Source organism: Choloepus didactylus, chromosome 6 (genome assembly GCF_015220235.1).
Source record: "Choloepus didactylus isolate mChoDid1 chromosome 6, mChoDid1.pri, whole genome shotgun sequence".
Taxonomy (NCBI): domain Eukaryota; kingdom Metazoa; phylum Chordata; class Mammalia; order Pilosa; family Megalonychidae; genus Choloepus; species Choloepus didactylus.
Window position 1 is genome coordinate 134064983 of NC_051312.1, and position 10261 is coordinate 134075243.

Consider the following 10261-nt stretch of genomic DNA (forward strand, 5'->3'; position numbering starts at 1 on the left):
TGACTTTTTAGGGAGCTACAATCAGATCAATTTGGCTAGACAGAGACTATATAAGGACAGCAGGAGGCTGCCAGGAAAAGGATTTAAACTCTACTTGTAGGGGATACTAAGGGGTATTTGAGCAAGTGAGGAGGGTGAGCTGTAGAAAGCAGTGTTTGAAGCTAGATGGTGTTTAGAAAGCCCCTGCTTAGCACAGTGCCAGGCAAATAGACAGAACCAGAAAGACTGGTGGCCTTTCCCCCTTTAGAACAACAGCTGTAGCTGTCAGCTTCCAGAAGGATTGGAAAGGGAGGGACAGGGGCGCAGAGATGGGTTTGGAGGTATTTACCAGAGGTGGAGGGTTGGATGTGAAAGCCAGGATGGAAGACACAATGTCAGATTGGGAGACCCACTAGTCGGGGGTGGGGGGTGGGGGGTGAGTTTGGAGAGCAAGGATCCAGTTTCTGGAGCTTTCTTCCCACTCCTGGGTCTCAAAGCAACTTGAGGGCTTCTGTTTACTGTTACTCAGCGGGAGCTGCTGGGGAGACTCCACCTGGACAGGGTTTTTAGAAGTCTGCATCACTGGTTTGAAGATCGTGAATTCCCGGCACAAGAGACACACCCTCGGTTGCGATCTAAACTCCTAAATGCCTCTGAAGCCAAAAAAAAAAAAAAAATGCAGAGGGATACTTGGGTCTGGAACAGTCAAAACTCTCCATGAATAATTTGAAACTGGCCTGGTCCTCCCCCTGCTCCCAGTCCTTGGCACAAAGGCCTGCTCAGGGCAGACTTGAGTCTCCAAGGAGAGGCAGCCCTATCCCCCAAGAGCCTGACTTCCTGCCTTCTCCCTTCCCTCCTTCTGCGTCCAGCCTGTGGAGAGAGCCTGAAGGCCCCTCGGGTGGTGGGCGGGGAGAAGGCCTCTGTGGAATCTTGGCCTTGGCAAGTCAGTGTCCAGTACAGCGGACAACACATCTGTGGAGGGAGCATTCTGGACCCCCACTGGATCCTCACAGCTGCCCACTGCTTCAGGTAAGGCCTTGGCCACGAAGAGTCCTTGGGGATCGGGGCCATGGAGGGATGGAGTGCCTGGGACCCCTGTCTGCCCTGACTTGCTCTCCCCTTACTTCCCCCCAGGAGACAATGTGCCACTGCATGGTCACCCAGTGAGGAACTGGACATGGTGTCCTTTGTTAAGCCTTGGGGTCTGATCAGAGCATGCTGGTCACCCAACTTGACCTCTGCCTAGTGGGAAGCCACCAGACACCCCGTGTCTTCAGCCCACCCCCATTCGTGCTCTCCACAAGAGTCTTCCCATCTCCCTAAAGTCCACAAGAACCCACTCCTTTTTTGCCAGCCTTCTAGGAGATGGTCGCAGGGTCTAGAGTCACTGCCACTCCCTCCTTACATTGAGAAACTTAAAATAATAATAATAAGTATAGATTCCCTTACAGGTCAGTGGAGTAAGGACTCCCTATACCTCTGGGAAAAGATCATGCCCAGTCCCTTTTCACTTTCATTCATTCGTTCATTCATTCATCCAACATTTACTCAGTATCTTCTAGGAACCAAGCACCATATCATGTGCCCAAGTGCATTAGACCCCATCACAGCCTTTGGGAAGCTCACAGTCTAGACTAGTGGTTCGTAACGTTTTTTGAGGATCTGACAAAAGTTATAAACCCTTTCCTAGTAAAACATCCCTGCGCACAAAGCTGTGTCTGTTGCAGGGAGAAAGGCAGGTACATAACAATACGTAACAATACATAACAATTGCATTGACCACAAGACAAGTAACCCATGAGTAACAGAGACCATAAAAAAGGTTGGAAGAAAAAGGGCTGGGAGCTCTACAGCTTAGGCATTGGGAACAGCCCCTCCAGCCAGAAATTTCCTGGGGTAGGTCTCACTGGGTAGGAAGGATCAAATCCCCTTTTAGAATTTGGCTTGTGGAGGGTGATTCCTCAGACTGCCCCTTCCCTACCACCCTTGCCCCCATAAACACATTACCTCCTAAGGTAGGACACTCAGCCCTCCAACCCTCCAAGACCCTGGGCTTTGGCAAAGCCCCCTTGTGCTGGGCTCAGGCCTGAACAGAGCCTTTCTCTGGCCCCAGGAAGCATCTCGATGTGCCCAACTGGAAGGTGAGGGCTGGTGCAGACAAATTGGGCAACTCCCCATCCCTGCCTGTGGCCAAGATCTTCATCATTGGGCTCAACACCACGTACCCCAAAGAGGAAGACACTGCCCTCGTGAAGCTTCAGTTCCCACTCACATTCTCAGGTAAGAGATGGTACCAGGAACAGAGCCCCAAGGACAACCCGATGGCCCTAGTGTCAGATTCTAGGGTCCCACTCTGCCAATAGCTCACTACGTGGCCTTGGGTACATCACTTCTCCTCTCAAGGCCTCAGTTTGCCCATTCGTTTCCAGCTAATATATCAGCCTAACCTTGCTGTGGGCCAGGAGGCCTCCCAGAACTGTCCACTAACATTCCACCCCATCCCCTGCAGGAGCATCTCCAGGGATCTGTTTTCTCCATTTGGAGCACCTCAAATGAAAATCATAGATTCATCCAACCTTAGAGTTGCAAGGGACCTAAAAGATTATCTAGTCCGTCCCCCAGCCCCAACCAATGCCCAAGAGCCTGCACAATATCCCTGCCAAGGGGTCATTGTACCCGTTTGCTCTCCTCCGGGGGCAGGGAACTCACTACTTCTAAGGCAGCCTATAGACTTTGAACAGCTCTGTTAGATGACTCATGCTTATATTGAGTAATATTTAGATGAGCATTTCCAGCTGTGGTTTCAATGGGACACTGGTCCCTCGAGAAAAAGAGAGTTCCATTGTCAAATAAGTTTAGGAAATATTGGCATCCTTCTTGGAGAGTCATGGGGCACATTAGTATATTAAAGTATGAGAAGTTTTTAAAAGAATTTGTTTTATTGTGTTGAACCCATATTTTCTAAACTTATTTGACCACAGAACTCTTTTGTCACGCAACTTCTATTAACATCCCAGGGAACTAGCATTATGGAAACCCTGGTGTGGGCCCTTTCTGAGGACTTAGCTGCCAGGCTCTCCCAAACCCTGGATCCCTCTTCCTTTCTGCTCCTGGCAGGCACAATCAGACCTATCTGCCTTCCCTTCTCTGATGAGGAGCTCATTCCAGCTACCCCAGTCTGGATCATTGGATGGGGCTTTACAGAGCAGGATGGAGGTAAGTCCTGGGCTCAGGACCACAGGGCAAAAGATACCCTTGTATGAAGGAGCAGCTCCCAGAAGTGATGGAAAGGAGGACCATCCTTCAGAAAATCTCATTCTGGAGGTCCAAGCATCAGAGTGCCAAGTAAAAAGCAAAATGCTTTGACAACCCAGACAATCAACCTGGGCTGGAGGTAGAAGACAAGGGTGGAAATGTGTTTTAGTTTCTCAGCGGCTAAAACAAATACCATAAAATGGGTTGGCTTAACAACAGGAATTTTATTGGCCCATGGTTTCAGAGGCTAGAAGACTTTCTGTCTCCCACGGTTTGTATCTTCTGGCCCACCACAATCTTTGGGGTTCCTCGGCTATTCTGTCTCATGGCAAAGCACATGGAGGAATCTTTTCCTTTCTCTTCCGGGTTCTGTTGACCCCCAGTTTCTGTCTAATCCCTATGGCTCCTTTTTTCCTGTGTCCAATTTCTTTTGCTTATAAGGGCATCTGTCGTATTAGATTAAGGTCCACTCTCATTTAATTTGGGCACTCTTCTTAACTAATAACATCTTCAAAGGTCCTATTTACAAATGAGTACACACCCACAGGACCAAGAGTTGGGACATTTTTGTGGGGAAAAATTCAATCCCCAACAGAACGTGAGTGTGTTCTCAACCTCCCAGGAAAGATATCCGATGTGCTGCTGCAGGCGTCAGTCCAGATCATTGATAGCACACGGTGCAACGCAGAAGATGCATATGGGGGAGAAGTTACCGAAAAGATGCTGTGTGCAGGCAGCCTGGAGGGCGGTGTGGACACCTGCCAGGTGGGGCCTCCAAGGGTCACAGGGGGGATTCTATGGATAGGGATGTAAGTCCTAGAGAGACAAGAAAACCCAGAGACTGAATACCCCACCTGAAGTCTTGCATATAGTGTAATGAAGAGAGGAAGGGAGAGGAGGATGGAAGGAAGGAATACAGTCAGATAAAGATATAAGGATGGATGGATGGATGGATGGATGGATGGAAAAGATAAGCAGAAAGATTTTAAATGTATATTTCATATACAAAGATGACATCACCCACCCTGACTTCCTAGTATCTAAAAGGATTATGAGCCCCTTGAGGAAGGAACCCCAGTTCTATTCTGACTGTCCCCAAGCTGCTGAATTACACTAGAGAAAACCCATCTCATGCTGGACTGGCTCTGGGGTGATGTCCCCTCACACTGGCCATCGGGACTGCTTAGAATCCCTTTACACATCCTCACCACTATCCCCAGAGCATCTGCAGAGACATTTTCATTAAAACCCCTAACCTACCCCCACCCCAGTCCCATTCAATCACTTCCTACAAGAGGCATGGATCAGGCAGCTCTTGTGTGTCAGGTATGGCTGGGCTTTGGGGACACTCTCTGCCCTCAGGGAGTTCCCAATTGGATGGGGGATGCATAAACAGGCAGTTTGGCTCCAGTGTTATGAGTTCTGACAAAGGAAGCCCCAGAGGCTATGGGAGCAGGTAGGAACCCAAATAAGTGCATTCTCCTCTCTGTTCACTTATTTGCTTGTTTATTTTTTTTTCTCTCTGTTTCTCTCCCATTTGATTCTAAGCTTCCTGAGGGTAGCAGTCTTCATTTTTTTCATTGACTGAATCCCAATTTCCTGGAACAGTGCCTGGCACAGAACAGGCACTCAGTAAGTGGTTAAATACTTTGGGAAATACTAAATTTCCCAAGTAAGCAAAAATAAACAGGCTCCCTTACTACAGGACCCTTTAGAGCCTTCAATTTGCTACTGTGCCTTATGAATCTCCAAGAGGGGTCTAGCCTCACTCCTACAACTTAATTGACAACAGACAAAATCCTTTTGCCCCAAAAGGGAAAAAAGAGCAGAGATGACCTGGGCTAGGGCGACAAGGACAGGACAGGAGAGAGCGCTGCCCCTGCAGAGCATCTAGGGACTGACGGCCAGTTCAGGGAGGAGGGAAGGAGGAGCCCACCCCCACCCCACCCCCGCCGGCCCTCCCCAGCGGCCCCTGTTCTGGCCTCTCACAGGGTGACAGCGGCGGGCCCCTGATGTACCACTCTGACCAGTGGCAGGTGGTGGGCATCGTGAGCTGGGGCCAAGGCTGTGGGGACCCGCATACCCCAGGGGTGTACACCAAAGTCACAGCCTATCTCAACTGGATCTACAGCGTCCGGAAGGTGAGCATATTTGCCCTACCTGTTGTGCCGTCCTTCCCTTCTTCTACCCTGGAGATATTAAACCATCCTTAGGGTTTGATTTAAATGGCTCTGAGACAACCCTATGCACCCCAGATAATTTGCCCTCCCAGCAAGTGACAGCTTGAGATTTCACTATTAAGGCTGAAATTCCTTAGGATAGAAACTCATGCTGAATGCAAATACACTGAGCTTTCTCATTCTCTATTCCCTGCCAGAATAAGTTTATCAGATCCTATCCAGAGAGCAGATTTTGATAAGAAGGAGGGTGGAAAGGCTTCTGAGACTTCCAGGACCCTGGAGGATAGAGTAGCAAATAGCATCAGAAAAGGAAGATTGATTTTGCCATGTCACCACTTTGTCCAAGACTCTCCAGTTTCAAATCATCTGACTTTCTCTTTGTTGATCTCTTTTATTCTAGTCTGAGCTATAATGCTTCCTCCCTGTCCTGCCCACCTGGGGATCCTCCAGAAATCAGACAAAAAGCATCAGCTCCCCGGGACACACCCTCTCTGCCCACAGCCTCAGCATTTCTTGGAGCAGCAAAAGGCCTCCAATAGCTGGAAGAGATCCCCAGCCCACACGTGTCCAGGAGGAGGTCTGCGGTGCTAGCCCAGCATCCCAGAGAGAGGTGCACCCACTGAAGTATCCATCCCCGGGGCCGTGATCTCAGAAGGCATTGCTAAGCTGAGAAGGAACTTGCCCACAGGACTGGATGGAGGCAGGCTCTCCAGTGGGAGCCGAGATCACCAGGGCTGCAGTGGGAGAAGGAGAGGGTCTGAGACAGCCTCTCCTTCTCCACCCATCCCCCAGCCCCCTACCCCCAAGCAAGAAATCAGTTGAAGGTGAAATGTACTGTTCTACTGATGGCTATTTACTGTTATTTACTATATTATTTTTGTTATCTCTGTGCCACTGTTATTAAACAAGAGTGAAAAGTCCATGGTGTATGCTGGCTGGGTTGCTTGATGGAACCGAGCCAGGATTATTGAGCTGAGCTAGGACTACTGAACTTTGTTGTTTGGCCTGAGGAGGAAAAGGTCCTAAAGAGGCAATTGCTTTTCAAATCAGAAGTGGGGGGAAAAGGGGACATGGAAACCAGAGCCAAGTGGGGTGGCCGTGAGCCGTAGGCTGGGGGACCAGGATGAGCAGGGCCTTCTCCCTTCTCCATCACCCCCTCCCTCGCTGGTGTCCGTAGGCCAGAGATAACCTATGATCTGGGAGGGAGATGCCTTGGGTATTCCAAGGTGGCATTAAACCCTGTCTCCCTAAGTGGCTGGAAAGAGATATTGCACCTCAGAGTCCTAACTTACTTCTTCCACCTCGAAAGTCCTCTCTCATTCATTCATTCAAAAACAAAACAAAACTGTTATCACCTGCTGGGTTCTGGGGATATGAACATGAATAAGTTCCTGCACTCGATGGTCAGAGAAGTGGGCCCCATGGGCTCCTGCAGGTGGCCATCTGCCGGCTCACGTATCCTGAGGACCTCTTGATGGATTTGAGTCAGAACCTAGAGAAATAGATTTGCTAATGTCTCACTAAGTTCCTAGGAAATAATAAAAATCTGCAAGGGTCCCAGAAAACAAACTAAAACAAAACAAATCCATCAGAACCATGAGCTAAAACTAAGGCAGAGACCTGGGAGCAATAAGCTAACTAAACTCTAACCTGACTGCAGGTGGGAGAGATGAGCCTGGGACTCTCTGAAGAATGGGCAGCTGAAGGTGGCCGGGGGGTCCCAAGTGGCAGGTTCTCTGGAGGAAAACATCCCTGATGAGATGCTCGGGGTTCCCAGACACAGACCCTCTAAACATGAACTCACAATCTCAGATCAGCAAAACACTTTTTAAAAAGCCACTGTGAATAGGAATATCAGAAACAGCAGATTTAGAACCCCAAGGACTTCAGAGGTTGCAATTAACAGATAATTATAATAATAATAATGACTAATTATGGAGTATTTCTGTGTGCCAGACACTTTTCTAAGTGTTTCATCATATACTGGTTCATTTAATCCTCACACAAACCTAGGAGGTAGGTATTATTATTAGCCTCAATTTAAGGATGTATACACTGAGTGGGAAAAAGGATAACCACCAAAAGAATGGAAATAAACTGTTTAAATTTCAAAATAGTAGAAAAAGTAATTGGGGGGGAAATCAAGAAATCTCAAAAAGGAGGAGGAGGAGAAAAGAGGAGGAGGAGAGGGAGAAGAGAAAGAGGAGAAAATGGAACAAATAGAAAACACAAAGTAGAAAAACAAAAGTATCAATAATCACAATAAATATTAAACTCACCAATTAGTATACAAAGTGTGCCGGTTTGGATGTATTATGTCCCCCAAAACACCATTATCTTTGATACAATCTTGTGGGGGGCAGAATATTAGTGTTGATTAGATTGAAATTCTTTGAGTGTTTCCATGGAGATGTGACTCAATCAACTGTGAGTGAAATGTCTGATTGGATAATTTCCATGCAGGTGTTATCCCACCCATTCAGGGTGGGTGTTAATTAGCTCATTGGAGTAGTATAAAGGAATTCACAGAGGGACCTCAGAGCAACTGAGAGTGACATTTTGGAGAGCAACTGAGAGTGACATTTTGAAGAGCAGCTGCAGCTCAGAGAGGACAAAACGCCTCAAGAGCAACATTTGGGAGAACACCATTTTGAAATGCAACCTGGGAGCAAGCAGACACCAGCCACATGCCTTCCCAGCTAATAGAGGTTTTCCAGACGCCATTGGCCACCCTCCAGTGAAGGTACCCGATTGTCAATGTGTTACCTTGGACTCTTTATGGCCTTAAGACTGTAACTGTGTAACCAAATAAATTCTCTTTATAAAAGCCAATCCATCTCTAGTGTTTTGCAAATGGCAGAATTAGCAAACTGAAACACAGAGATAGTCAAATTGAACAAAAATATAAAATCAAGCCATGTGTTATTTGTGAGACACACCCAGAACCATAAAAGCTAAAAATATGGAAAAAGAAATAGAAACCAAGCACTTAACACTGGGGTAGCTATATAACATATATTACTTAGAGCTGTGAGTACAACCCATGGCCAGGTACTGGGGGAGAGAGGTGGAGAGGGCCCAGCCCTAGCTTGTTGGTGTGGTTGGGGAGCCTGGGAAGAATTTTAATGTGAAGTGGGGAGAGCTACATAGAGGTGTGTGCAAGCACCACAGGAAAATGTTAGAAAGACATATAACCATCACAAGGAGGAAGTCCAGCTAGAGGGAGCAGCAAGTACAAGGAACCAGGCATGAAGACACCCTGGGTTCAGGAAACAGGGCATGGTTTAGTGTGAGAGAGAAGGACAGAGTGGGAAGCGAAGAAGAGAGATGTGGGACACATTGTGTGAGAGAAAAGAATCTGGACTTTTGAGGCAGGCAGACCTGGACTCAAAATTATCTGTGCATATATGTAGGGGTGGGGATATTATTATTATTATTGAAGTGGATTGCATAGTTAAAAATTACAAACAGTACTGAAGGTTTAAAGAGTTAAAGCCCCTCCTTCCATTCCCAACCTAATCCCCCATCACCTCCCTCAGAGGCAACCACTACTCTCAGTTTGGGGTTCATCTTTCCAAACTCTTTTCTATACAAATACTTGACATCTCTGTCTCTGTTTCCTCATCTGTAAAATGAAACTAATGATAGCTACATCCATAGTTTGAAGCTAATGCTTCTTGAACTTCTGTAAGAATCACTGGGAAAACGTTAAAATGTGAATTCTGATTCAGTACATGTGGGGTGGGGACTGAAATTCTTCATTTCTGACAAGCTCGCAGGGGACGCCCATGTAGCCGGTCTGCAGAGCACACCTGACGCAGCCGGGGCTCATCGCTTCTGGACCTCCCACGGCCACCTGAGAGCCACTGAAAGCCGCTCTTGCCTGGAAGGCCAAGGACACAGACAGCTGACCTCACAACCTTCCTGGCTCCAAGCGACTCCCCACCCTCTGAGCAGGCCCAGCACGTTCCCAGGGGCCCAGGCCTCCGAGAATGCCGCCCCTGCAGGGGAAGGGGGGATGTTTAGATTCCCCCTAGAGAACAGACATAGCCCCTGTTCTCATGGAGTTTACAGCCTAGTTAAAGGAAATATACAATAAGCAAGGAAAAAAATACATGTCTGATGGAGATAAACACTTTGGAAAAAAATACAGTAGAAAAAGGAGAAGGTGCCCCAGCTGATGGAAGGTGCCATTGTAGGCAGGATGGCCAGAAAAGCTTCTCCAGGGCAGTTGACCTGATGGGAGTGTGGATACCTGGGGGGAGGGATGTTCTCCACTTCTGTTCTCAGGCAATGGAAGGAGACCGCCTCTCACCTCTGGCAGTGTGGGTGGCTTTGTGAGAGAGTGGCTTCCTCCTGCCCCGTGCGCACTGATGTGTTACAGTGTGTGCAGGTACAATCAGAACATCAGGAAGGAAGTGGCCAAGTACCCATGGAGGGCGCGGGCGGGGAGGGGTTGCTGAATTGGCAGGGTCTTGAGCGTTTTCTGGCTTCCACCTGAATTCTGCTCTGCAAATGACCTGATAACTTAATAGAAACCAGAGACCATAAAGCAAGTCTCTCAATGTCTTTACCCACATTCACTTCCTCCCTGATCGCCTGTCTCTGTCTGGGGCAGAGGTGTCACTCCTCCTGCCTCAGGCAGGTCATGCCAGCTGGCCTCTGGGTCCCATCGCCTCGGGAACCCCCAAATGACTCTTCCCTCTCTCACTCCATTGTCATAATCATTCCCTGTCCACTGTCCTCTTCCCCTCCACATTTAACCCCACTTTTATTTCTTCAATCTGAAAAAGAACCATCCTCACTCCTTCCTACCTGGGGCAATGCCTCCACAGCCGAGTTACTGG

General features: G+C 48.1%; 1 protein-coding gene across 1 annotated transcript in view; it reads left to right on the plus strand.

Moving 5' to 3' along the window:
- TMPRSS4 (transmembrane serine protease 4) overlaps positions 1 to 6258 on the plus strand; it is a 33430-nt gene extending 27172 nt beyond the window's left edge. The window contains exons 8-13 of the mRNA XM_037841611.1: positions 849 to 1008; positions 2093 to 2259; positions 3097 to 3195; positions 3857 to 3999; positions 5226 to 5375; positions 5815 to 6258. Of these exons, the coding sequence (XP_037697539.1) occupies positions 849 to 1008; positions 2093 to 2259; positions 3097 to 3195; positions 3857 to 3999; positions 5226 to 5375; positions 5815 to 5826 (731 nt within the window). The 3' untranslated portion in view covers positions 5827 to 6258. The remainder of the gene's footprint in view (positions 1 to 848; positions 1009 to 2092; positions 2260 to 3096; positions 3196 to 3856; positions 4000 to 5225; positions 5376 to 5814) is intronic.
- The last annotated feature ends 4003 nt before the right edge of the window (positions 6259 to 10261 follow it).